The sequence below is a fragment of the Salmo trutta genome, chromosome 29 (assembly GCF_901001165.1).
Source record: "Salmo trutta chromosome 29, fSalTru1.1, whole genome shotgun sequence".
Taxonomy (NCBI): domain Eukaryota; kingdom Metazoa; phylum Chordata; class Actinopteri; order Salmoniformes; family Salmonidae; genus Salmo; species Salmo trutta.
The window spans coordinates 13,066,946-13,093,067 of NC_042985.1; the positions used below are offsets into that span (position 1 = coordinate 13,066,946).

A 26,122-nucleotide genomic window follows, 5' to 3' on the forward strand; every position below is an offset into this window, starting at 1 on the left:
TACTGCTACACTATGAGGCCATATTCACTCTGTAGGTATACTGCTACACTATGAGGCCATATTCACTCTGTAGGTATACTGCTACACTATGAGGCCATATTCACTCTGTAGGTATACTGCTACACTATGAAGCCATATTCACTCTGTAGGTATACTGCTACACTATGAGGCCATATTCACTCTGTAGGTATACTGCTACACTATGAGGCCATATTCACCCAGTAGGTATACTGCTACACTATGAGGCCATATTCACCCAGTAGGTATACTGCTACACTATGAGGCCATATTCACCCTGTAGGTATACTGCTACACTATGAGGCCATATTCACCCTGTAGGTATACTGCTACACTATGAGGCCATATTCACTCTGTAGGTATACTGCTACACTATGAGGCCATATTCACTCTGTAGGTATACTGCTACACTATGAGGCCATATTCACTCTGTAGGTATACTGCTACACTATGAGGCCATATTCACTCTGTAGGTATACTGCTACACTATGAGGCCATATTCACCCTGTAGGTATACTGCTACACTATGAGGCCATATTCACTCTGTAGGTATACTGCTACACTATGAAGCCATATTCACCCTGTAGGTATACTGCTACATTATGAGGCCATATTCACTCTGTAGGTATACTGCTACATTATGAGGCCATATTCACTCTGTAGGTATACTGCTACACTATGAGGCCATATTCACTCTGTAGGTATACTGCTACACTATGAAGCCATATTCACCCTGTAGGTATACTGCTACACTATGAGGCCATATTCACTCTGTAGGTATACTGCTACACTATGAGGCCATATTCACCCAGTAGGTATACTGCTACACTATGAGGCCATATTCACTCTGTAGGTATACTGCTACACTATGAGGCCATATTCACCCTGTAGGTATACTGCTACACTATGAGGCCATATTCACTCTGTAGGTATACTGCTACACTATGAAGCCATATTCACCCAGTAGGTATACTGCTACACTATGAAGCCATATTCACTCTGTAGGTATACTGCTACACTATGAAGCCATATTCACTCTGTAGGTATACTGCTACACTATGAAGCCATATTCACCCAGTAGGTATACTGCTACACTATGAGGCCATATTCACCCTGTAGGTATACTGCTACACTATGAGGCCATATTCACCCAGTAGGTATACTGCTACACTATGAAGCCATATTCACTCTGTAGGTATACTGCTACACTATGAAGCCATATTCACTCTGTAGGTATACTGCTACACTATGAAGCCATATTCACTCTGTAGGTATACTGCTACACTATGAAGCCATATTCACCCAGTAGGTATACTGCTACACTATGAGGCCATATTCACCCTGTAGGTATACTGCTACACTATGAGGCCATATTCACCCTGTAGGTATACTGCTACACTATGAGGCCATATTCACTCTGTAGGTATACTGCTACACTATGAAGCCATATTCACCCTGTAGGTATACTGCTACACTATGAGGCCATATTCACTCTGTAGGTATACTGCTACACTATGAAGCCATATTCACCCAGTAGGTATGCCGACACCCCAATGGGTTGTATAATATGTAGTGTAATTGGTGCTACTGTTGGCTGGCTGATAATTGAAACAGCCCATCTAATTAAACACTCATTACCAGACGCTGCCTGATGACAGAGGGATGGTGGGATGTAGGAATGGAGGGACGGGGATGGAGAGATGAATTGATGATGGGATGGCAAGGTGGAGGAACAGGGGGATGTAGGGATAGAGGGATGGGCTTTTAAAGAACCCTGTGGCTTGTTTAGTCAGAATAGAATCACTGTTATCAGATTCGTCATCTGGAATGTGCTTCACCCTCAAGTGAATCTTTGACAATAGAAATATCCTCTGTGTACAACGTAAAACACCAAATAATACTTGCAGAGCAGAATTAGGCCGATACCTGCCAGAAAAGAGAAGTTAAATTCTACAACCACCTAAAAGGAAGCGATTCCCAAACATTCCATAATAAAGCCATCGCCTACAGAGAAATTAACCTGGAGAAGAGTCCCCTAAGCAAGCTGGTCCTGGGGCTCTGTTCACAAACAGACCCCACAGAGCCCCAGGACAGCAACACAATTAGACCCAACCAAATCATGAGAAAACAAAAAGATAATTACTTGATACATTTAAAGAATTTACAAAAAACTAGAATGCTATTTGGCCCGAAACACAGTGGCAGAAAACCTGACCACTGTGATTGACCAAAATTAAGGAAGTCTTTGACTATGTACAGACTCAGTGAGCATAGCCTTGCTATTGAGAAAGGCCGCCGAAAGCAGACCTGGCTCTCAAGAGAAGACATTTTGTGTGCACACTGCCCACAAAATGAGGTGGAAACTGAGCTGCACTTCCTCACCTCCTGCCAAATGTATGACCATATTAGAGACACATATTTCCCTCAGATTACACAGATCCACAAATAATTCGAAAACAAATCCAATTTTGATAAACTCCCATATCTATTGGGTGAAATACCACACTGTGCAATCACAGCAGCAAGATTTGTGACCTGTTGCCACAAGAAAAGGGCAATCAGTGAAGAACAAACACCATTGTAAATACAACCTATATTTATGTTTATTTATTTTCCTTTTGTACTTTAACTATTTGCACATCATTACAACACTGTATATGACATAATATGACATATGAAATGTCTTTATTATTTTGGAACTTTTGTGAGTGTAACTTTTGTTTATTATCTATTTCACTTGCTTTGACAATGTAAACATATGTTTCCCATGCCAATAAAGCCCCTTGAATTGAAATTGAATTCAGTGTCTTTATCAGAGAGAGCTGGACAGCGGGTCACTGACATAATAAATTGTAAAACAATCTCTGCAGCATCACCTGCTGCTTCTTACAGTACTACAGTGCCTTGCAAATGTATTCACCCCCTTGGCGTTTTCCTATTTTTTTGCATTACAACCTGTAATTTAAATGGATTTTTATTTGGATTTCATGTAATGGACATACACAAAATAGTCCAAATTGGTGAAGTGAAATGAAAGAAATAACTTGTTTCAAAAAATTCAACAAAAGAAAAGTTTAAGTTTGTTTTCACCCCCTTTGCTATGAAGCCCATAAATAAGATCTAGTGCAACCAATTACCTTCAGACGTCACACAATTAGTTAAATAAAGTCCACCTGTGTGCAATCTAAGTGTCACATGATCTGTCACATGATCTCAGTATAGATACACCTGTTCTGAAAGGCCCCAGAGTCTGCAACACCACTAAGCAAGGAGCATCCCCAAGCAAGCGGCACTATGAAGACCTAGGAGCTCTCCAAACAGGTCAGGGACAAAGTTGTGGAGAAGTACAGATCAGGGTTGGGTTATAAAAAAATATCTGAAACTTTGAACATCCCACTGAGCACCATTAAATCCATTATTAAAAAATGGAAAGAATATGGCACCACAACAAACCTGCCAAGAGAGGGCCGCCCACCAAAACACATGGACCAGGCAAGGAGGGCATTAATCAGAGAGGCAACAAAGTGACCAAAGATAACCCTGAAGGAGCTGCAAAGCTCCACAGCAGAGATTGGAGTATCTGTCCATAGGACCACTTTAAGCCGTGCACTCCACAGAGCTGGGCTTTACATTAGAGTGGCTAGAAAAAAAGCCATTGCTTAAAGAAAAAAATAAGCAAACACGTTTGGTGTTCGCCAAAAAGGCATGTGGGAGACTCCCCAAACATGTGGAAGAAGGTACTATGGTCAGATGAGACAAAAATGTTGCCTTTTGGCTATCAAGGGAAACGCTATGTCTGGTGCAAACCCAACACCTCTCATTAACCCGAGAACACCATCCCATTTTTCATCAGCAGGGACTAGGAAACTGGTCAGAATTGAAGGAATGATGGATGGCGCTAAATACAGGGAAATTCTTGAGGGAAACCTGTTTCAGTCTTCCAGAGATTTGAGACGGGGACGGAGGTTCACCTTCCAGCAGGACAATGACCCTATGCATACTGCTAAAGCTACACTCGAGTGGTTTAAGGGGAGACATTTAAATGTCTTGGAATGGCCTAGTCAAAGCCCAGACCTCAATCCAATTGAGAATCTGTGGTATGACTTAAAGCTTGCTGTACACCAGCGGAACCCATCTAACTTGAAGGATCTGGAGCAGTTTTGCCTTGAAGAATGGGCAAAAATCCCAGTGGCTAGATGTGCCAAGCTTATAGAGACATACCCCAAGAGACTTGCAGCTGTAATTGCAGCAAAAGGTGGCTCTACAAAGTATTGACTTTGGGGGGGAGGGTGAATAGGTATGCACGCTCAAGTTTTCTGTTTTTTTGTCTTATTTCTTGTTTGTTTCACAATGGTAGGCATGTTGTGTAAATGAAATGATACAACCCCCCGAAAATCTATTTTAATTCCAGGTTGTAAGACAACAAAATAGGAAAAATGCCAATGGGGGTGAATACTTTCGCAAGCCACTGTATGCATATATTCATGCTCTGCCTTTCTTTTCCAGGTCATTGGGCTATTGTACAAAAGAGAATTTGCTCCCACTCAACTTTTACCTAGTAAATGACCTTTGGGGCTTGAGTAGGCAACTGTATTCACATCCTCGATCTGTGTGACCAAACCTTTACTGCTGTTCCTGTTTTAAGATGTCATTTTTTTGATAACACTGCATATTGTAGCCTACTCCAGGAAAGTCCAAAGTAATTGTAAAATATACAGTGTCTGTAAAATGTATTTAGGTTCAGAACTTTTGTGAAATAGCACAGTTAAAAATATATGGCAAATAGAAATGAAATTGTATGGACATCAGAAATACATGAAGGCCAGGACTAAAAACAAACAATATAACTATTGTAAAATAAATTGTGTCTGTAAAATGAACATAGTATGTATGTATAAGCTGGAAGTAGAAGCCTAAGTGTTATTGTTTATTAGTTTACTCCAATTAGGGGAGGGGTGGTAGGGTTTGCAGGAAATAATAAAGGAAAATATATATATTTTTAATATATATGTATATATGTATGTGTATGTATGTATGTTTATATATATGTATATACATGTGGGTTTGTGTATGTATGTATGTGTATATATATATATATATATATATTTACCCCCCAAAAGATGGGGGATTGGAAAAGATGCAAACAATTACATTGATGGAAGCTACAATCTATCCGCAATATTAAAGCTGATCTACCCCCTAAAGAAATATAATAATAATGAAAGTCCTAAGTAATTACAGTAGAACATTAGTAGATTGAGATTTGATCGTGCCAGATACCTTTGCAGAATGAGCAGATAGTGCATGCACACATAGCATATTATCAGCAGTGGAAATATTGGGTTGTCAATGACGAGATTAATCTCAGAATAAGTAGAAGATACATTATATATACAAAAGTACGTGGACACCCATTCAAATGAGTGGATTTGACTATTTCAGTTACACCCGTTGCTGACAGGTATAGAAAATCGAGCACACGGCCATGCAATCTCCATAGACAAACATTGGCAGCCATCTATCCACGGTTTCTGGTTAGGGTAGGTTTACTGCCAATGTGACCAGTGAAGAGAAATCTTAACTCTACAGCATACAATGACATTCTAGACCAGCGTTTCTTAAAGTATAGGTCGCGATGTAAATGTATAATTATTTCATTAATTGAATTAATTTGACCAAGTGCAACGGCGCTCTCGGTTCAGTGCGCTCTCTGCTTATCAGTGGTCTCTGCTCAGTTTGGGGAGAGGTTGTAGAGGGAGATGCCCATGTGCTTCGCTGTTTACCGGATCTTTTTTCTGCAGATTTCTTGAAGATCACGCCCCGACCCACACGCTGCAGCGCTGTCGTTCAAGCCACTGACTTGTTATTCCCACTCGCCATCACTCACCGTTGTCATCAAATGGACTCATGCTAGCCACAAGTTCTGACTGAGCTCAATCGTCATGAAATGCAAATACAGTGATGACTTTTTGTCTCTTTCATACAAACTTTGAGAAAAATCGAGGAGCGCCCACAATCTCTTTTGTGTGGGGAAGTGCTTAGTAATGAGTCTCTCGACACGACCAAATTAATAAAAACACATGTCCTGACCAAACATCCTGGCACAAAATGACGGTAACATTAAACACAGGGAGTTATTTCAGAACAGGGTAGAATGCTTCAGGAAACTGCTTCGAAAGTGGAAAAGTAAGTCAATTAGCAAGGCATTGTCATTTTATAACAGGTGATGATAAGCAGAAATAAGGGAGTACTATCTCTCATAGTAGTAGATGTGAGTTTCTTTCAAACAATCCCCTGGCCTTGTAACGTTACACAGCTAATAGCTAACGTTAGCCAAAGCAAGCTAACTAGCTACTGATAGTGCAACCCTTAGAAACAGTACAGATTAAATTATCAGGCCTACTGTACATTTTACTGTAGAAATGATTGCTGAAAACAAGTTTAGGTTGGAACTGTAGCTGTTACAAGTAATACATTTTATTCTGAACTGGAATAAACTGATTGAAGCAAGAAGCTTTTTGAGACAAACACACACAGTTCTGGGTTGATCATCTGCAGCAGGAAGCAGTGTCCTGCCTGATTGAGAAAGCAGTAGATGTTCTGATCCAGTTTGGCACCACATACCTATGCAAGTCAGGGTTCTCAAGTACAGGAACAGACTCAATGCCTAGCATGACCTCAGTGTTGCAATCAAGAACTAAGCCCAGAATAGACATGCTTGTTGAAAACTTCAACAAACTTGTTTTCTGATCTACATCTGTGTTAGGTGATCAATCAGTTTATTCCAGTTCAGAATAAAAAAAAAGATGTATTTTAAGAGCAACAGATTCCAAGCTAGACTTTCTATCAACAATAATTTATACAGTAAGATGTACAGTAAGCCAGAGTGTTTTATTTGTACTGTTACTTAGGGTTGAACGATCAAAAAGCCTGTGTGTGTGTGTGTGTGTGTGTGTGTGTGTGTGTGTGTGTGTGTGTGTGTGTGTGTGTGTGTGTGTGTGTGTGTGTGTGTGTTCTGTTATACATCTGTGTGATGTGATCAATCCGTTTATTCCAATTCAGAATGAAATTATTTATTGAATTTTAACTGCAACAGTTCCAACCTAGACAGATATGTAAGAGTGATTTTAATGGGAAAAAAATAAACATGAAAATATGAATTGTATTTTTTTTAGGCATAAGGGCAATGAAATGTTCCGATATTTACGTATAGTTGCATATTTTCCTGAGCTTGGTAGCCAGGAAAACACAGAATTTCTCATTTGGGTCCCAGGCTGAAAAAGTTTAAGAACCCCTGTTCTAGATGATTCTGTGCTTCCAACTTTGTGGTGACAGTTTGTGGAAGGCCCTTTCCTGTTTCAGCATGACAATGCACTTGTGCACAAGAAAGGTCCATACAGAAATGGTTTGTTGAGATTGGTGTGGAACAGAGCCTTGACCTCAACCCAATTGAAAGCCTATGGGATGAATTGGAACACAGACTGCGAGCCAGGCCTAATCACCCAACATCTGTGCTGGACCTCACTAATGCTCCTGTTGCTGCAGGGACTTGCTTCCATTCAGCCATGTTCTAACATCTAGTGGAAAGCCTTCCCAGAAGAGTGGAGGCTGTTATAGCAGCAAAGGGGGGACCAACTCCATATTGATGCCCATGATTTTGGAATGAGATGTTCAACAAGCAGGTGTCCACATACCTTTGATCATGTAGTGAATGTCAGGAGAGGGGAACATTATTAAGGAGGGGAAAGGGGGATACCTAGTCAGTTGTACAACCGAATGTCTTCACTGAAATGTGTCTTCCGCATTTAACCCAACCCCTCTGAATCAGAGAGGTGCGGGGAACAGTGGGTTAACTTCTTTGCTCAGGTGTAGAACAACAGATTTTTACCTTGTCACCTTTCGGTTACTGGCCCAACGCTCTAACCACAAGGCTACCTGCCGCCCCACATTACTAGACTCATTAGTGCGCTTTGATCTTTGGCTCAGTGCTAATGTAGCCTTTTGATCAGGTACATCTTTCTCTCCCTTTCTCTCTGCTCTATTTGCTCTCTCTCTTTCTCTCTTTCTTTCTCTCTATCTGCTCTATTTGCTCTCTTTCTCTCTTTCTCTTCTCTCTTTCACTCTCTTTCTCTCTATGTCTCCCTTGAGACAGGCTGATGTTTTTCATGATGAATGTAATCACATCATTCTCTGGCCTGTGTCCCGTTGGGTCATTACAGAGAGTCCTGTGGTAATGGTTATTTGGTTATTGACTTACAGAGACATTAGGAACAGAGACGCAGTCTGCACTCTCTCCAATCAGAGCCCTGTTGCTGAGACATCTTTATTAGGCTTACTGGTTTTATATCTGCAAAGTACTGCCACACCCCTCATGCTCCTCTCTGACCACTTACATTCACATTATTCTACAGTAGGCCTTCAGTGGCATCACTTCACTGTTATTAGTGTATGTACAAGGTACATTACACAAGTCATATGCAGACCTCAAATAGTGAGAAGTGTCAGTGTCACTGAATGTACCTGATCAGGGCCGGACTACCACATTTGGGGCACCTACCTCCTTTTTTTTTAGGAAAACATATTATTTGGGAGAAAACAGCTAACTTCCTGCATTTCAACCCATTTTACCATGGGGCAGAGAGATCATGTTGCAGTTTTAAAGCACATTTCCTGCAATTCTACAGATTTTGCCATGGGACAGGGGGAAACAATTTGCTGTTTTATATCTCATACTATTCTTCAAATTTTGCCATTACGCTGAGAGAAAATTATGCGGTTTTAAAGCTAATTTCCTGCAATTCTACAAGAGTTGTGGGCCCCCTGGAGGTTAGGGAACCCCAGGGCATGTGCCCTGCGTGCCCGTTTGTTTGTGGACCTGATAACTACATCCACTTGCCAAACATCTCTGGCTCCCTCTCAGAACCCAAAGATATCAACTTGACGCAACAAGCACATGGTCAGATATATATTTGGGCTTCTGGCTGTTCAACATGACACTTTGGACCTGGCTAGATGTTTAATCTAATTTTTTTCTAATCATTATTACATTATTGATGTTCAGTTAATGAATCATATGGTTATATTGATTGGAAATATGTTATCAACTCATAGAAGAAAGAGATTCTTTGGACTGTTATGAATGACAAAGTTAAAGGGCCTCAGAGAGAAAGCGAGAGAGAGACAGAGAGAGAGAGAGAGAGTGTGAGAGAGATGCAGAGAAGCTAAAGAACGGGTGTGTCAAACATAATGCCGCTGAACAAAATCTAAATGCAACATGTGAAGTGTTGGTCCCATGTTTCATGAGCTGAAATTAAAGATTCCAGAAATGTTCCATACGCACACAAAGCTTATTTAATATATCAAATTTTGTGCACAAATATGTTGACATCCCTGTTAGTTAGCGTTTCGCCATGATAATCCATCATTCTGACAGGTGTGGCATATCTAGAAGCTGATTAAACAGCATTATCATTACACAGGTGCACCTTGAGCTTGGGACAATAAAAGGTCACAAAAAAGTGCAATTTTGTCACACAACACAATGCCACAGATGTCTCACGTTTTGAGGGAGCGTGCAATTGGCATGCTGACTACAGGAATGCCCACCAGAGCTGTTGCCAGAGAATTTAATGTTAATTTCTCTACCATAAGACACCTCCAACGTTGTTTTAGAGAATTTGGCAGTGCGTCCAACTAGCCTCACAACAGCAGACCACGTGTAACCACGCCAGCTCAGGACCTCCACATCCGTTTTTATTCACCTGCGGGATTGTCTGAAGACCAGCCACCCAGGCAGCTGATGAAACTGAGGAGTTTGTTTCTGTAATAAATCTCTTTTGTTGGGAAAAGCTGATTCTAATTAGCTGTGCCTGGCTCCCCAGTGGGTGTGCCTTACTCCCAAGGGGTGAGCCTATATATATATATATATATATATATATATATACATATATATATATATATATATATATATATATATATATAAATATAAATAAATAAATATATATAAATATATATATATATATATAAATATATATATATATAAATATAAATAAATAAATATATATATATATATATATATATATAAATATATATATATATATATCTATCTATCTATATATATATATATGAATATATATATCTATCTATATATATAAATATATATATCTATCTATATATATAAATATATATATATATATATATATATATATATATATATATATATATATATATATATATATATATAGTACCAGTCAAAGGTTTGGACACACCTACTTATTTAAGGGTTTTTCTTTATTTTTACTATTTTCTACATTGTAGAATAATAGTGAAAACATCAACAATGAAATAACACATATGGAATCATGTAGTAACCCAAAAAGCGTTAAACAAATCAAAATGTATTTTATATTGAGATTCTTCAAAGTAAGCACCCTTTGCCTTGATGACAGCTTTGCATACTCTTGGCATTCTCTCAACCAGCTTCATGAGGTAGTCACCTGGAATGCATTTCAATTAACAGGTGTGCCTTCTTAAAAGTTAATTTGTGGAATTTCTTTCCTTAATGTGTTTGAGCCAATCAGTTGTGTTGTGACAAGGTAGGGGTGGTATACAGAAGTTAGCCATATTTGGTGAAAGACCAAGTCCATATTATGTCAAGAACAGCTCAAATAAGCAAAGATAAATGACAGTCCATCATTACTTTAAGACATGAATTATAAGGATTGACGCTGGTAGACAAGAAGCAGGTACAGAGAGTGAACATTTAATTAACAACGGACATGGAACAGGACAGAACAGCGTCTGGACAAGAAAACATAACAACATTAATGCTGACATGGGGAAATAATGGAGGACAGACCGATATAGCTGGGGCAATCAACAAAGTCAAGGAGTCCAGTGAGCGCTGATGCGTGTAATGATGGTGACAGGTGTGCGTAATGAAGGGCAACCTGGTGCCCTCGAGCGCCAGAGAGGAAGCAGGCATGACAGTACACCCCCTCTAGGGGCGCCACCCGGTGACCCACCTGGACGAGCCTGACGGGCCAGACGAGGCATGGGCGCTGGACAAGCCGGCTGGGGCGCAGGAGCCCAACAAGCCAGCATAGGCATGGGAGCCAGGCGAGGCGGCTGAGGCGTGGGAGCCTGGCGAGGTGGCTGAGGCGTGGGAGCCCGGTAATCCGGCTGAGGCGTGAGAGCTCGACGAGCCGGCTGAGGCGTGAGAGCTCGACGAGCCGGCTGAGGCGTGAGAGCTCCACGAGCCGGCAGAGGCGTGGCAGCCCGACGAGCCGGCAGAGGCGTGGCGGCCCGACGAGCCGGCTGAGGCGTGGGGGCACGACGAGCCGGCAGAGGCGTGGCAGCCCGACGAGCCGGGTGAGGCGTGGGAGCCCGACGAGCCGTATGAGGCGTGGGAGCCCGATGAGCCGGCAGAGGCGTGGCAGTCCGGCGAGTTGGCTGAGGCGTGGGAGTCCGACGAGCCGGCAGAGGCGTGGGACCTTGACGAGTCGGCTGAGGCGTGGGAGCCTGACAATCCCGGCTGAGGCGTGGGAGCTTGACGAGCCGGCTGGGGCATGGGAGCCCGATGAACTGGCTGAGGCATGACGTGGGATGGGAGCCTGCTGAACCAACCAAGGCAAGAAAACCTCTCGAGCCAGCTAAGGCGTAGAAGCCAGAGAGGGAGAGTGGGAGCAGGCATGACATGAAGGTCAGTCAATGCGGAAAATTTCAAGAACTTTGAAAGTTTCTTCAAGTGCAGTCGCAAAAACCATCTTGCGCTATGATGAAATTGGCTCCCACAAGGACCACCACAGGAAAGGAAGACCCAGAGTTACCTCTGCTGCAGAGGATAAGTTCATTAGAGTTACCAGCCTCAGAAATAGTAGCCCAAATAAATGCGTCACAAGTAACAGACACATTTCAACATCAACTGTTCAGAGGAGACTGTGTGAATCAGGCCTTCGTGGTTTAATTGCTCCAAAGAAACCACTACTAAAGGAAACCAATAAGAAGAAGAGACTTGATTGGGCCAAGAAACACGAGCAATCGACATTAGACCGGTGGAAATCTGTCTTTTGGTCTGATGAGTCCAAATTTGAGATTTTTGGTTCCAACCGTTGTGTCTTTGTGAGATGCAGAGTAGGTGGACAGATAATCTCTGCATGTATGGTTCCCACCGTGAAGCATGGAGGTGTGGTTTGCGCTTAGTGGGACTATCATTTGTTTTTCAACAGGACAATGACCCAACACACCTCCAGGCTGTATAAGGGCTATTTGACCAAGGAGAGTGATGGAGTGCTGCATCAGATGACCTGGCCTCCACAATAACCTGACCTCAACCCAATTGAGAGGATTTGGGATTAGTTGGACCGCAGAGTGAAGGAAAAGCAGCCAACAAGTGCTCAGCATATCTGGGAGCTCCTTCAAGACTGTTGGAAAAGCATTCCATGTGAAGCTGGTTGAGAGAATGCCAAGAGTGTGCAAAGCTTTCATCAAGGCAAAGGGTGGCTACTTTGAAGAATATAAAATATATTTTGATTTGTTAAACACACTTTTGGTTACTACATGATTCCATATGTGTTATTTCATATTTCATTTTGATGTCTTCACTACTTCTATAATGTAGAAAATAGTAAAAATGAAGAAAAACCCTTGAATGGGGCGGCAGGTAGCCTAGTGGTTAGAATGATGGGCCAGTAATTGAAAGGTTGCTGGATCGAATCCCTGAGCTGACAAAGTAAAAATCTGTACTTCTGTCCCTGAACAACTTGACTTGCCTAGTTAAATATTTTTTGAAATTACTGTCCAAACTTTTGATTGGTACTATATATATATATATATATATTGAAATGACTAAAACCAAATCGAAACTGTAGAAATATATAAATTGTTTGTGGGAAACCTACCGGTGTTTAGTCTTTAGGCTATGAAAGACAACCAGGCCAAATTCTCGCATTTTCTCGCGTTGGTGGAGGCCTGGAGCGTCATTAATTTTAAACTGCGCAGTGTTAGCGGAGGCGCATCTCTCGATTGAATTAGCTTTCTCTGCAAACCGACAAATATGGCAGATATTGTCCAGGAAATTATTGAACCCGTTGAGGCTGAAACAGATGGAACATCTCAGGATGGCACGAATGGCCTGAAAATGTAACTAAAATATCGTATTTTTCTGACACAATCTGTTCTGCACTCACAGGCAAGATGGAGGCTAGCTAACGTTAGCCTAGCATTAAAGCTAGCATCAAAACTAGCTACGGCTTGCTATCTAGTTGTCACTTTGCTTGCTAGTTAACTAACTAACTTGTTGGTTATTGTCGTCTTCATTGATCGTCAAATTTGTTTTTAGATTTGTGTAATATATCGATATTTTACTAGGTAGTTATGCAGATAACTAAATGACTTTTATCCATCCAGCCATGTGTAGCTAGCTAACGTTAGTGCGTTTAACTCATAGAATTATCATACTAGAACGTACATGAACCGTTTGGCGGATAAAGGTCAGCCATTTTGGGCAGGGAGTTGGTCAAACATTGTTTGCCAGTACTGTGAAAAGACATTGTGTAAATAATGAATTTGAGAAATGTATCCTTACTGTATGTTAGCCAGTTTTAGAGGAATGATTCCATATTTTTTGGGAATGCCGACATTCCATTCAAACAATGCGGTCAATCTACAGCCATAAACTGGTTGAAATCAGTTGATGATGGGACTTAGACAAGTTATCAATACAACAAGTAACGTTACAAATATTGCTTTCCAAGAAAACAAACTTTTAGACATTAAGGTCTGTTTTGTGTGTGTGTGTGTATATATATATATATATATATATATATATACCTCATTACAATTAGTCTCTTTATACAGAACATTTGTATAAAACTAATATGAACTGTATAATATATGGCAATATTTTATTTTGACAATTATATTACAGCATTTCTGATATGTCACATGCCTTTTCTTGTACTACATAAGTAAAATCTGGATTATACCTCTACTGCCATCCATTCCTATTAGACCGGTTTGGGTTTCTCCCTGACCAATATGGCTGCAATTTTCATTCCATTCTGGGACTTTGAAGGTGTATAACATGGCCCCTCTAGTAATTTAACAGGATTTATATGGTTTAGGTGCACAGTCCCTTATTGGAGATTTAGCTAGCGAACAGTTAGATAGCCAACAACAGACAGTTGATAGTAATGTATTGCCAGTGCGGAGCTGACAGTTTGGAGTCAATTTGTAGTTGAATCAAGAGTTGCGTACAGTAACTTTCCTCTCCGCCACCCTCCAGTTGGGTGAAAAGATGACTTTGTAGCTAACTAGCCATTTGTGTCTATAAACCCATGTTAGTTATGGGAGATTGAAGTTGCATAAACTTATGTGCACATCTTTGTTATTTGGCACATGGGTGAAATTACTATGCCATGTAGGTTTAGGTTACATTACCTACAACAGACAAGCTAGCTGCATCCATTAATACTGTACTCTTCTGTTTTCTTCAGAGAACCAGAAGAAGACGAGGTTCTTGGTGAAGATGCCCCTGCAGAAGAAGAGGACCTAGGCCTGGGTGATGACGAGGTCCTTGGAGATGAGGTCCTTGGTGATGATGATACCCCTCTAGATGGTGACCCTATCGATGATGCCCCTATCAATGATGCCGAAACCCTTGCAGATGACCCTACTGATGCCCCTGCAACCGCCCCAAATACCAAGTCTGAGCTCAAAGAAAAGATGTCCGGAGGAGGCCGCAAAGGGAACCGCTTCCACCCCTACAAAGAGAAGCAGGTCACCGGGGACAAGAAGGGCGGAGGAGGGGGTCACAGGAACCGCGTGTTCATTAGCAATATCCCCTATGACACGAAGTGGCAGGCTATTAAAGATCTGATGAGAGAGAAAGGTAATCCATCCACACACAGGGCCATGCTGCTTCTCCCTATAGAGATGATCCCTATTCTTTCCAGCTCAACAGGAGCTTTCTCAGTCCTCTCTTTGTGACCAGAACATAGACCTAGCCATATCTTCTCGTAGTTTCTTCTTTTGAGGCAACATGTTATTCTATTGCAGTTATTATTAAGTCAGTAGAATAGACATTTCTGGATTTATTTCATTTTTTACTCCTGGGTGGACACCAATTTAGCTTGGATTGAATTGAAATGTCTGTGCTTGTTAAAGTTGTTATGTAGTTAGCTACTATTGGTTTTATGATATTGACTTACAGCTCCAAAATGTAACCTCAGACAAGTAGTAGTATTGACTACTTGAGCACTTGATTCAGTTGAACCTGTGTTAAGGTGACAAATGATTGTTTTGTATGAATGAAACCATTGTCTTTCTGTGCACTGAACTATTGGGTCTTTAGCTCTTCACAAAGTATTTTTTTCAAGGTGAAAGGACACCTTTTAAACTGTAGTGACTTCTTGCTATGTTGACAGGAACCGTGTTGACCAAACTGTTCTTCTATACTGAAGTGTGATCTGAATTCCCAGGTTGACAGTAGTTGACTGACTGTGTGTCTGTCTCAGTCGAGCCCAGGAAGGCATTGGAAGGGGGTTGTGTGGTGACTGTTGGTCTGGGCTCACTGTTGACCAATCATGGGGAAGCATCGTAACTGCATAACCAAGGCAACGGCCTGCCCTGGAGCGAGAGTGGTGGTTCAACAGTCGACTGGTGATTTTAAATGCCTTTTGTTCTCTTGGTATTTTTCCTTTGTATGTCTCATGAAGTTGGTGAGGTTACATACGTGGAGCTCTTTAAGGATGCTGAAGGAAAGTCAAGGGTAAGTGATGTGGACCAACTCACTGCACGAGGTTTTAAATGCCCTCCACTGCAGTATATCTTTATTTATCAAGTGTTCTGTAAGGCACTGATCCAAGGGGTTATCCATGTATGTCTATGGGATGATATGTTGGTGGCTGCTAGCTAGAGCCTGTTATAGCCTAGTTGGCTGTAGAGTGATGGAGGATGTCTTCTTGTTGATTCTGGAACACTAACTTGAATTCATCTGAAACTTAGTACACATTTGTTTTTAAGTTGTTGTAGTTTTCTCAATTGGTGTCAAAGTTTGGCAGTTGACCATTTCTCAAAGGGATTTTGATGTCTTATTGATTGACATTTTACTTTTGTCTTCAAATTGTTACCTTTTTATTTGGATCAATGGCACAATTATCTCTTTATGAACAAAACTAATTATTTCTAAAATATTGTAGATTTTGCATAAAGTAACTTTCTTCTTTCTCCAGCGGCTCACAGTAAAATCTCACCATCGTTTATTCATCTGTAATATTAAGATGCAGCCAGGAATTTGCAAACTAGGTTGTGAATGCATTCAATTCAGCCATTTAATGTAATATGTAGTTTGATAAACGGACTGTTTAGTATATACTCCTAAACAAACGTAGAGACAGAACGGACATATTTGTAAGTATATCCTGAGTCCTTTTCATTCCACAGAAGACGGTAAGGGTACTATATCTCCACTGAGAACAAAAAAAAGTCTATAGCAAACCAAGTCAATGTCTTTTAAATTCACTTAACTTTTTACCTTGGATACAAGCAAAACACACTCCCCACATCAAGGCCTGTTAGCTGGACCTTCAAGATGGATTATGTAATCCACTAATAGCATGATGTCAAATGTGTAATAATGATAACTGTTGTCAGTCTAATCACTGTCTTTGTTCATTCCCTCTGTTATGGATCTGTGTTGTCTCTGGATCCCCTGGTGTTATCTGTACAGGGATGTGGGTAAGGAACCAAACTTTACCTGTCTATCTTTGCAACATGGTCTCAGTACATTTTGTATGATTCTGTACGTAAATCTGACACACTCCCTTTAATGACATTTTACATTTCGTATGGTATGTGTGAATTTTGTATGAAATGTTAATTACAATTTGCATATGTTATGAATTGCAGTTTGTATTATGTTACGTATTGCAATTTGTACAATATGTTACGAATTTGCAATGTGTATATGTTACGAATTCCAATTTGTGGCTAACATTAGCTAGGTTTAGGGTTAGGTTAACGGGTTAGGTTTAGCTAACATGCTAAGTAGCTAATAAGTAGTAAGTAGTTGCTGAAGTTGTCCTTGAGGTTCGAACATGCAACCTTTGGGTTGCTAGACGTTATATATCCACCCCAACCAACCACCATTTTGTTTTTTGCCTTAAGTAAACTTCTGTTTCATGTAAAAAGTGGCAAGTCGTACTAATTTCAGCGTCCCGGATTTACTTGTAATATGTTAGGTCTAGTCTGAGACCAGGCTGACACTGGCTGTGTCTCAAATGACACCCTATTCCTAGGGCCTTATACAATCTATGAGTTTTACTGCGTGACTCCGTTTTGCTTCTCCCCAAATTCAGTTTTCTCCATTTTTGTTTTTCCATGTTTGTTTTTTCAGGTCTTCGCGCAATGCCTTAACCATCTCAGGAGGCCAATTTTGACACCTGGGGAAAACACTTCAATGTCAATTTTTTTAGTATACACAGCACCTAGCGAGAGGCTTTTTTTTGCTTTGTTTTTGTAGTGCACATGATGGTAGTGTTTACCAAACAAATACCCACTGGATTTATGCAAATAATTATTCAGCCAGGTAAGCATAGGATACTTTGTAGTGAACATTTAGTGTAGAAGATTTTTGGGTAAGCCTTTCCATCTACCAGAAGAGTTTATTAGCATTGTCGCTAACGGCTACATAAAGGGGTAGCTGCACGCACAGGTGGTGGGAATTCTTGTTGCCTCTTCAGAAAGTTGCAGGATTTTATTTTTAGACATTTAGTTGCAGGAACTTTTTTTAGACATTGATTCCCTACTAAGTTCAATACATTTTTGAATTTTGTTTTGTCTGAATTCCGTGGTTCCGTCCTCGTGTAGGGCTCCGTATTCCCCATTCACTAATACGGTTCTGGTCAAAAGTAGTGTACTATAACATGGGGAATAGGGTCCATTTCAGACACACCTAACTTAATGAGTCATTGTTATACATATCTTCATCCACTGACTGTCTGTCCTGCAGTGTTGTGGAGTTCAAAGATGAGGAGTTTGTGAAGAAGGCCATAGAAGTCATGAACAAATATGATCTGAATGGAAGACCCCTCAATATCATGGCGGTAAGGACCTGTTTTCACACTGTAGGCACCACACGGTGATGAGAGATTAAACTCAGTGGTGTGCTAAATCTGCACTTTAATCCAGCCTGCTGGAAATGTGGTTACATTAACATGATTTGTAATGTTGATCTCTGTCTTAACTGTAATCACTGAGAACTAGTTAACGTCAAAGGTTAGAGCTGTAATTATAGGTCAAAGGATGGGGCCACCTGTGTTTTAACCCCTTGTTTCCCTGCCCCAGAACCCTGATGTGGAGGGCTAAAGCTCAGAGTTGAAGTAATAGGTCAAAGTTTAGGGGTTATCTGTTTCCCTCTTTCAGGATCCTGATGGGGAGCGTGCTCGGCGTGTGCTGCAGCGTACAGTGGGGATCTACCCTGGAGGGGGAGGCAGGGGGCAGGAGGGGGGACCAGGTGGTGTAGGTGTACCCCCTTCCATCGCTAACAACCCCAACGTCCCCCATGAGGTCATCAGCTCTCTACGGGTCGGACGCCTAGGGACCACTGTGTTTGTAGCCAACGTGAGGACAAGCATACACACTATACTCTCTGACGTCTGTCTCTCTTCTCTGTGCCTTTGTCTCTGACCATCTCTCCTTACTAGATTTATATCTGCTGTATTGAAGTCCCAAGTTAACCTACCAATATTCCTGTTCACCAATTGATGACAACTTGAGCGGTGCGCTCTAAATCTCAACTGCATCTTCCTAGAACTTGAAGTTCCATGTTGACCTTGTTAGTTTTACTGTTCTCTATGCTATTGCTAACTCGTCCCCTCCTGTCTTTTTAGATGTGTTGTGTGGTAACGGTTGTTTCTATGCTAACTCGGTCCCTCCCCTCTGTGCTGTCTCCTCCCAGCTGGACTTCAAGGTGGGCTGGAAGAAGCTGAAGGAGGTGTTTGGTATGGCAGGAACAGTGAAGAGGGCTGACGTGAAGGAGGATAAGGATGGGAAGAGCAGAGGGATGGGGACTGTTACCTTCGAACAGGCCCTGGAGGCTGTACAGGCTATCTGTATCCTTTATATACTACCACAGAACACACCCACCTTCCAACAGGCTGCAGATTCTCTCTGTATCCTTTATACAGTGGGGAGAACAAGTATTTGATACACTGCCAATTTTGCAGGTTTTCCTACTTACAAAGCATGTAGAGGTCTGTAATTTTTATCATAGGTACACTTCAACTGTGAGAGATGGAATCTAAAACAAAAATCCAGAAAATCACATTGTATGATTTAAGTAATTAATTTGCATTTTATTTCATGACGTAAGTATTTGATACATCAGAAAAGCAGAACTTATTATTTGGTACAGAAACCTTTGTTTGCAATTAGAGATCATACGTTTCCTGTAGTTCTTGACCAGGTTTGCACACACTGCAGCAGGGATTTTGGCCCACTCCTCCATACAGACCTTCTCCAGATCCTTCAGGTTTCGGGGCTGTCGCTGGGCAATACGGATTTTCAGCTCCCTCCAAAGATTTTCTATTGGGTTCAGGTCTGGAGACTGGCTAGGCCACTCCAGGACCTTGAGATGCTTCTTACGGAGCCACTCCTTAGTTGCCCTGGCTGTGTGTTTCGGGTTGTTGTCATGCTGGAAGACCCAGCCACGACCCATCTTCAATGCTCTTACTGAGGGAAGAAGGTTGTTGGCCAAGATCTCGCGATACATGGCTCCATCCATCCTCCCCTCAATACGGTGCAGTCGTCCTGTCCCCTTTGCAGAAAAGCATCCCCAAAGAATGATGTTTCCACCTCCATGCTTCACGGTTGGGATGGTGTTCTTGGAGTTGTACTCATCCTTCATCTTCCTCCAAACACGGCGAGTGGAGTTTAGACCAAAAAGCTCTATTTTTGTCTCATCAGACCACATGACCTTCTCCCATTCCTCCTCTGGATCATCCAGATGGTCATTGGCAAACTTCAGAAGGGCCTGGACATGCGCTGGCTTGAGCAGGGGGACCTTGTGTGTGCTGCAAATGGTTTTCTTTGAAACTGTGGTCCCAGTTCTCTTCAGGTCATTGACCAGGTCCTGCTGTGTAGTTCTGGGCTGATCCCTCACCTTCCTCATGATCATTGATGCCCCATGAGGTGAGATCTTGCATGGAGCCCCAGACCGAGGGTGATTGACCGTCATCTTGAACTTCTTCCATTTTCTAATAATTGCGCCAACAGTTGTTGCCTTCTCACCAAGCTGCTTGCCTATTGTCCTGTAGCCCATCCCAGCCTTGTGCAGGTCTACAATTTTATTCCTGATGTCCTTGCACAGCTCTCTGGTCTTGGCCATTGTGGAGAGGTTGGAGTCTGTTTGATTGAGTGTGTGGACAGGTGTCTTTTATACAGGTAATGAGTTCAAACAGGTGCAGTTAATACAGGTAATGAGTGGAGAACAGGAGGGCTTCTTAAAGAAAAACTAACAGGTCTGTGAGAGCCGGAATTCTTACTGGTTGGTAGGTGATCAAATACTTATGTCATGCAATAAAATGCAAATGAATTACTTAAAAATCATACAATGTGATTTTCTGGATTTTTGTTTTAGATTCCGTCTCTCACAGTTGAAGTGTACCTATGATAAAAAATTACAGACCTCTACATGCTTTGTATGTAGGAAACACTGCCGGTTTTGCAGGTTATCAAATACTTGTTTTCCCCACTGTATATTATATACTACCATTTACATTTACGTCATTTAGCAGACGCTCTTATCCAGAACACACCCACCTTCCAACAGGCTACAGATTCTATCTGTATCCTTTATATATTATATACTACCACAGAACACACCCACCTTCCAACAGGCTACAGATTCAATCTGTATCCTTTATATATTATATACTACCACAGAACACACCCACCTTCCAACAGGCTACAGATTCAATCTGTATCCTTTATATATTATATACTACCACAGAACACACCCACCTTCCAACAGGCTACAGATTCAATCTGTATCCTTTATATATTATATACTACCACAGAACACACCCACCTTCCAACAGGCTACAGATTCTATCTGTATCCTTTATATATTATATACTACCACAGAACACACCCACCTTCCAACAGGCTGCAGATTCAATCTGTATCCTTTATATATTATATACTACCACAGAACACACCCACCTTCCAACAGGCTACAGATTCTATCTGTATCCTTTATATATTATATACTACCACAGAACACACCCACCTTCCAACAGGCTACAGATTCTATCTGTATCCTTTATATATATTATATACTACCACAGAACACACCCACCTTCCAACAGGCTGCAGATTCTATCTGTATCCTTTATATATATTATATACTACCACAGAACACACCCACCTTCCAACAGGCTACAGATTCAATCTGTATCCCTCTACACTGATACTGCAGAAGAAGACTCTCTTTATACTGGCCTAATACTCTCAACACTATACATGTCCTGGCTGTTATTATTATTCACTATTTATTCATGTCACTATTTTTATCTTTAAGTCTACATTGTTGGAAAAGGATCCATGAGTAAGCATTTCACTGTTAGTTTAGGAAGCATGTGATCATTTTATTTTTATTGAATGCATTCCTTAACTCTGTTCTCTAGCCATGTTCAACGGCCAAATGCTGTTTGACAGACAGATGCATGTTAAGATGGTACGTGTGCTTTGTTATTGGCATGTTTCTGATTTCTAAACCCTCTAACACTGTGCACAGTTAATGTGTGTGGAAGGTCATTGGGGCGGCAGGTAGCCTAGTGGTTAGAGCGTTGGTTGCAAGATCGAATCCCCGAGCTGACAAGGTAAAAATCTGTCATTCTGCCCCTGAACAAGGCAGTTAACCTACTGTTCTTAGACCGTCGTTGTAAATAAGAACTTGTTCTTAACTGACTTGCCTAGTTAAATAAAGGTAAAATAGAGGTTACATATTGCTGTGGTAATATGTTGTGTGACAACCACCTCTTGATATGTTGTTTCTGTGTGTTTCAGGATGACAAGTCTATGCCAGCTGATGATTTCCACCCGGTGGAGAAAGCTCCTCAGTTACCACGTGAGTACACATCCTGTCCCTTTCTGACTATCTCTAGAACACACCTAAATGTTAGAATGACTTGACTTCAGCATTATCTGTAGCAGAAATGGGTCATGTTGTCACCTTGTTGGCTCAGTGTTCTCTTCTCCAGTGAACCAAGGCATTACATAAGGGATGTTATGTTTGTGTGGTCAAACAAACTCCAACTCTCTGTGTGTAGGGGGTCTGGGGGGGATTGGGTTGGGCCTGGGACCAGGAGGACAACCTATCAATGCCAACCGACTGAGTGGTGGAGGAGGAATGGGCAACATGGGCCCTGCAGGTTAGTACTGACCCCTAACCTCGCCATAATACTCCAGCAAACACACGGTTACTATTTAAACCACACACGCACAGAGACTGCAGGTCAGTGGAGGAGCCAGTGGGTTCATACATACGATAGTTACCGGTTGTGAAGAGTAGCTGTTTGTTTTAAACCCTCTGATGCCTGTTGTTCCTGGACCTTCTCCAAGCACTTACATCACATACTGACGCCCCCCCCCTCGACCACTGAAGTGGGTAGAAAGTTGTCTAGAGATAATGTAGAATAAGCTTTAGTACAAAACAAATCAGTGTGAGATGTGAAGTGTGTTATTTTGTCTGTCAGGTATGGAGGGAGGACCTGGGTATGGAGGGATGAGCAGACTAGGAGGTAAGGTCCTAGATAATAGATCTCTACTGTGTCACTGTTACATGACTGGACAACACATGGGTTGTTGTGACTATCCATTAATATAATAATCCTGTGTGTCCTGGAGGGTTCGGTGGAATGGACAGCATGGGGGGATTCGGAGCCAGAGACATGGGACGGATGGGAGGTAAGGACACACCTAGGGCTGGGAATTTCCAGGGGCCTCACGATACGATATTATACCGATACTTAGGTGCCAATACCATCTTATGTAGATATCACAATTCTATATATGCATTGCGATTCGATACTGGGATTTGATGTTACAAAACATATTGCTCATGATATGTCTGTTGTAGACAGATGAGACGGCATGAGAAAATGAGTTTTGATCGGTCAGGGAAATGTATAAGTGCTGAAAACATGTTGACTCACTATGTAAAAAGATGAGAAGAAGCTATAGGATGAAAGTTTGGTGCAGATACAACCGGCTAGCGCTAGCTAGCAAAATACTATATTTTTACAAATGGATACTTGGAGTCAAAGTATCATTATAATATCATCCAAAATAATATTGCGATGTAACTTGTATAGATCCCCCCCCCATCACCACTAAGGACAAAATAATTCTCTCAAACTGTTTAAATGCTCCTGAAGTTTAATGTCAACTTTCCACTGAGTATTTTTCTGACTGTGCCATCGTCCTCTCTCTCTCCTTCTCTATACTTCCCCCTCTCCAGACATGTCCTACCGGTCAGGGGGGATGGGAGGAGGGATGGACAGAGACTTTGGGCACAGTGACATGTCCATGAGCAGAGGCTTCGGAGACTCCTTTGGAGGAATGGGTGAGTAGTTTACACCCTCACTCACTTACTCACTTTCTCACTCACTCTTTCTCTCACGCGCACACACCTGTCACTGTCAGTCTTCAATAGGTATAATCCATTCCATAGTCGTCATATATCCATCCACTAACAGCATGGTCCGTGGTGGGCATTAGACTGGGCATGTTGTAGCTTGGAACTGGAACCTGCAGGTAGACTGTACTAAGAGCTGAATCACAACTCCTGTATGGGTAACACAACACTGGTCAAGTTAGCATTCAGCCCTATGGCTCCAACATGTTACTGACAGATGTTTGTGTGCTGTAACTTGTTTGTGTTGTGATGTGCTGATAGGTTGTGGTAACGTGTGTGTGTGTGATGCCGTGCGTTCTCTCCATCAGGAGGAGGTTATGGAGGAGACATGAGCAGTTTTGGCATGGGGCCCATTGGGGTAGGATTAGGTACAGCGAACATTACATTAACATCCCTCCCTGTCTCTCTCGTGGCTCTCACTGTCTGTTAGCACACCCATTTCATACTGCCAATGTTTCACTGTGCTTGACCTTGATTTGATGTGTGGGAGTGCTGGGATGGAACTAAAGCCTGCACAACCCCTGAATACCATTACGGTAGGGATTTGGATCTGTGGTGCTCACTCATTTTCCCTGTGTCCTCTACTAGGTGGTATGGGCAGCCGGTCCATGGAGCGGATGGGCTCTGGCTATGACCGTATGGGGGGGGGCATGGCCATGAGCCGAGGGTTCGGGGGCTACGGAGGAGGAGCCATGTCTGACAGAGGCAAGGGAGGATGTCAGATCTTTGTCAGAAATGTACGTTTTATAAATAAATACTGTATAAATGTGCATTATGACATGATGTGCGCTCCCCTTTTTAAGCACATTAAAGCACCTAACACATGTTTAATAAGGCTGATCAAATCCACTATGTACTGCTGGGTATTTACATCATGGACACAGATTAAGTAGCGTGAATTGGAAGCACTTTTAGACGGAGGAGTAGGCGTCATCTAGCTCTGTGAAAATGCCCCTAATGTAGTTAGAACACAGGGGCCTAAAATTCTAATGTTCTGTGTTGTAGCTGCCCTATGACCTGACCTGGCAGAAACTGAAGGAGAAGTTCAGTGTCTGTGGTAAGCCTCTTCAATCAGTCTACTGTACTCAATAACCTGCAGATGGATTGAATGTAGCTTTGATCTGTAGTAATGAAATGGCTTTAGCAGTGTCAGTGCTTAAACACTGTCTACTGCTCGTTCTCCCCCTCTTCTCTCTCATCACCCATCTTTCTTACTCCCTCTCCAGGCCAGGTGATGTTTGCAGAGATTAAGATGGAGGGAGGAAAGTCTAAGGGCTGTGGTACGGTCAGGTTTGACTCCCCAGAGAGCGCTAACCAGGCCTGCGGGATGATGAACGGAACCAAGATCAGCGGTCGCGAGGTTGACGTCCGCATCGACCGCAACGCCTAGAGTCACACACATACACGGTCACGACAACCGCTCGTTCCATCTCAACTGCTTTTGTTTTGTTTTAAAAACACATTTTCCACGTATCCGCGTTTCCGTGACTATTGGATGTGTATAAGATCTGTTTTTCTTTTAATCTTCTGTATTTTTTTTTTTATTTTTTTTGTAAACCCCTTTTATTTTATTTTTGTGGGTCATGAATTTATTTGAATGAATAAACATTTTAATTTTTCAACTTTGTTGTAAATGTTACTGTGGGATCAAAGGCTTCTGGCCAGTTCACAGAAGGGTTGTGTGGGTGTATTTAATTGAATACAAAGGTTAATTGCAGGTAAAACACCATAAATAAAATGTCCTCTGGAGCTAGCCAAAATAGCACTAACTAAAGACCTTTTCTACACCGGAGGTAACCAGACCACAATGGTATAGGAGAATCATCTAGTGAAGTTAACTGATATAATGGCTCACGTTGACAAAATATGTGAAACTAGTGTCCATAAATGTTTAGTTTGCTAGTATCATAGTAATGTAATAGGGTCTTTGGTTAGTATATACTGTGGGAGTCTTAAACCAGCTCTGCGAGCTGGAACTGGGCACCAACTGAAATGGTGTTCATGAGAAGTGGACAACTGAATGGATACTTTATTGCCTTCGTCTTTATCTTAAACAGTTTCGGGCTCCGTCTCTGTCCTGACAGTCAAGACCAGTGGAAACTTTTGGGTTTCTTCTCATTACGAGCCTGTCCTCACTGTCCTTACTGTTGAGCAACACAGGCTGCTTGTAAACGCTTATCTGTTCTGCATGGACAATGCCCCCTTCCCTCCCTCATTCACCTTCCTCTTTCCCTTCCTCGTTCACCAGCATTGAGTAATGACATGTTATCCATTATATTGACCAGACTAGTGGCTGCTCTAACAATGAAAGATGTCTTTAAAAATGGAATGCAGTCGGGAGGAGGCAAGCTCAGGTGGGACCATTCTAGCCATTGAGAGGGCAGAAACACGTGTGAACAGGCACAA

General features: G+C 41.8%; 1 protein-coding gene across 2 annotated transcripts; it reads left to right on the forward strand.

Moving 5' to 3' along the window:
- Positions 1-12,985: 12,985 nt before the first annotated feature.
- On the forward strand, positions 12,986-25,334 carry LOC115166952 (myelin expression factor 2). 2 transcript variants are annotated; one of them, XM_029720923.1, is made up of 17 exons: positions 13,073-13,158; positions 14,514-14,908; positions 15,735-15,787; positions 16,748-16,755; positions 18,029-18,122; positions 18,442-18,639; positions 18,977-19,130; positions 21,705-21,754; positions 22,087-22,147; positions 22,350-22,451; positions 22,776-22,820; positions 22,927-22,986; positions 23,540-23,644; positions 24,025-24,084; positions 24,305-24,453; positions 24,722-24,773; positions 24,943-25,334. In XM_029720923.1, the coding sequence occupies exons 1-17, from the start codon at positions 13,073-13,075 to the stop codon at positions 25,104-25,106; spliced, it is 1,836 nt and encodes a 611-aa protein (XP_029576783.1). In that variant the 3' UTR covers positions 25,107-25,334. The 2 variants fall into 2 exon arrangements, with proteins under 2 accessions (XP_029576784.1, XP_029576783.1); XM_029720924.1 differs by lacking the exon at positions 24,025-24,084 and having other exon boundaries at positions 12,986-13,158.
- The last annotated feature ends 788 nt before the right edge of the window (positions 25,335-26,122 follow it).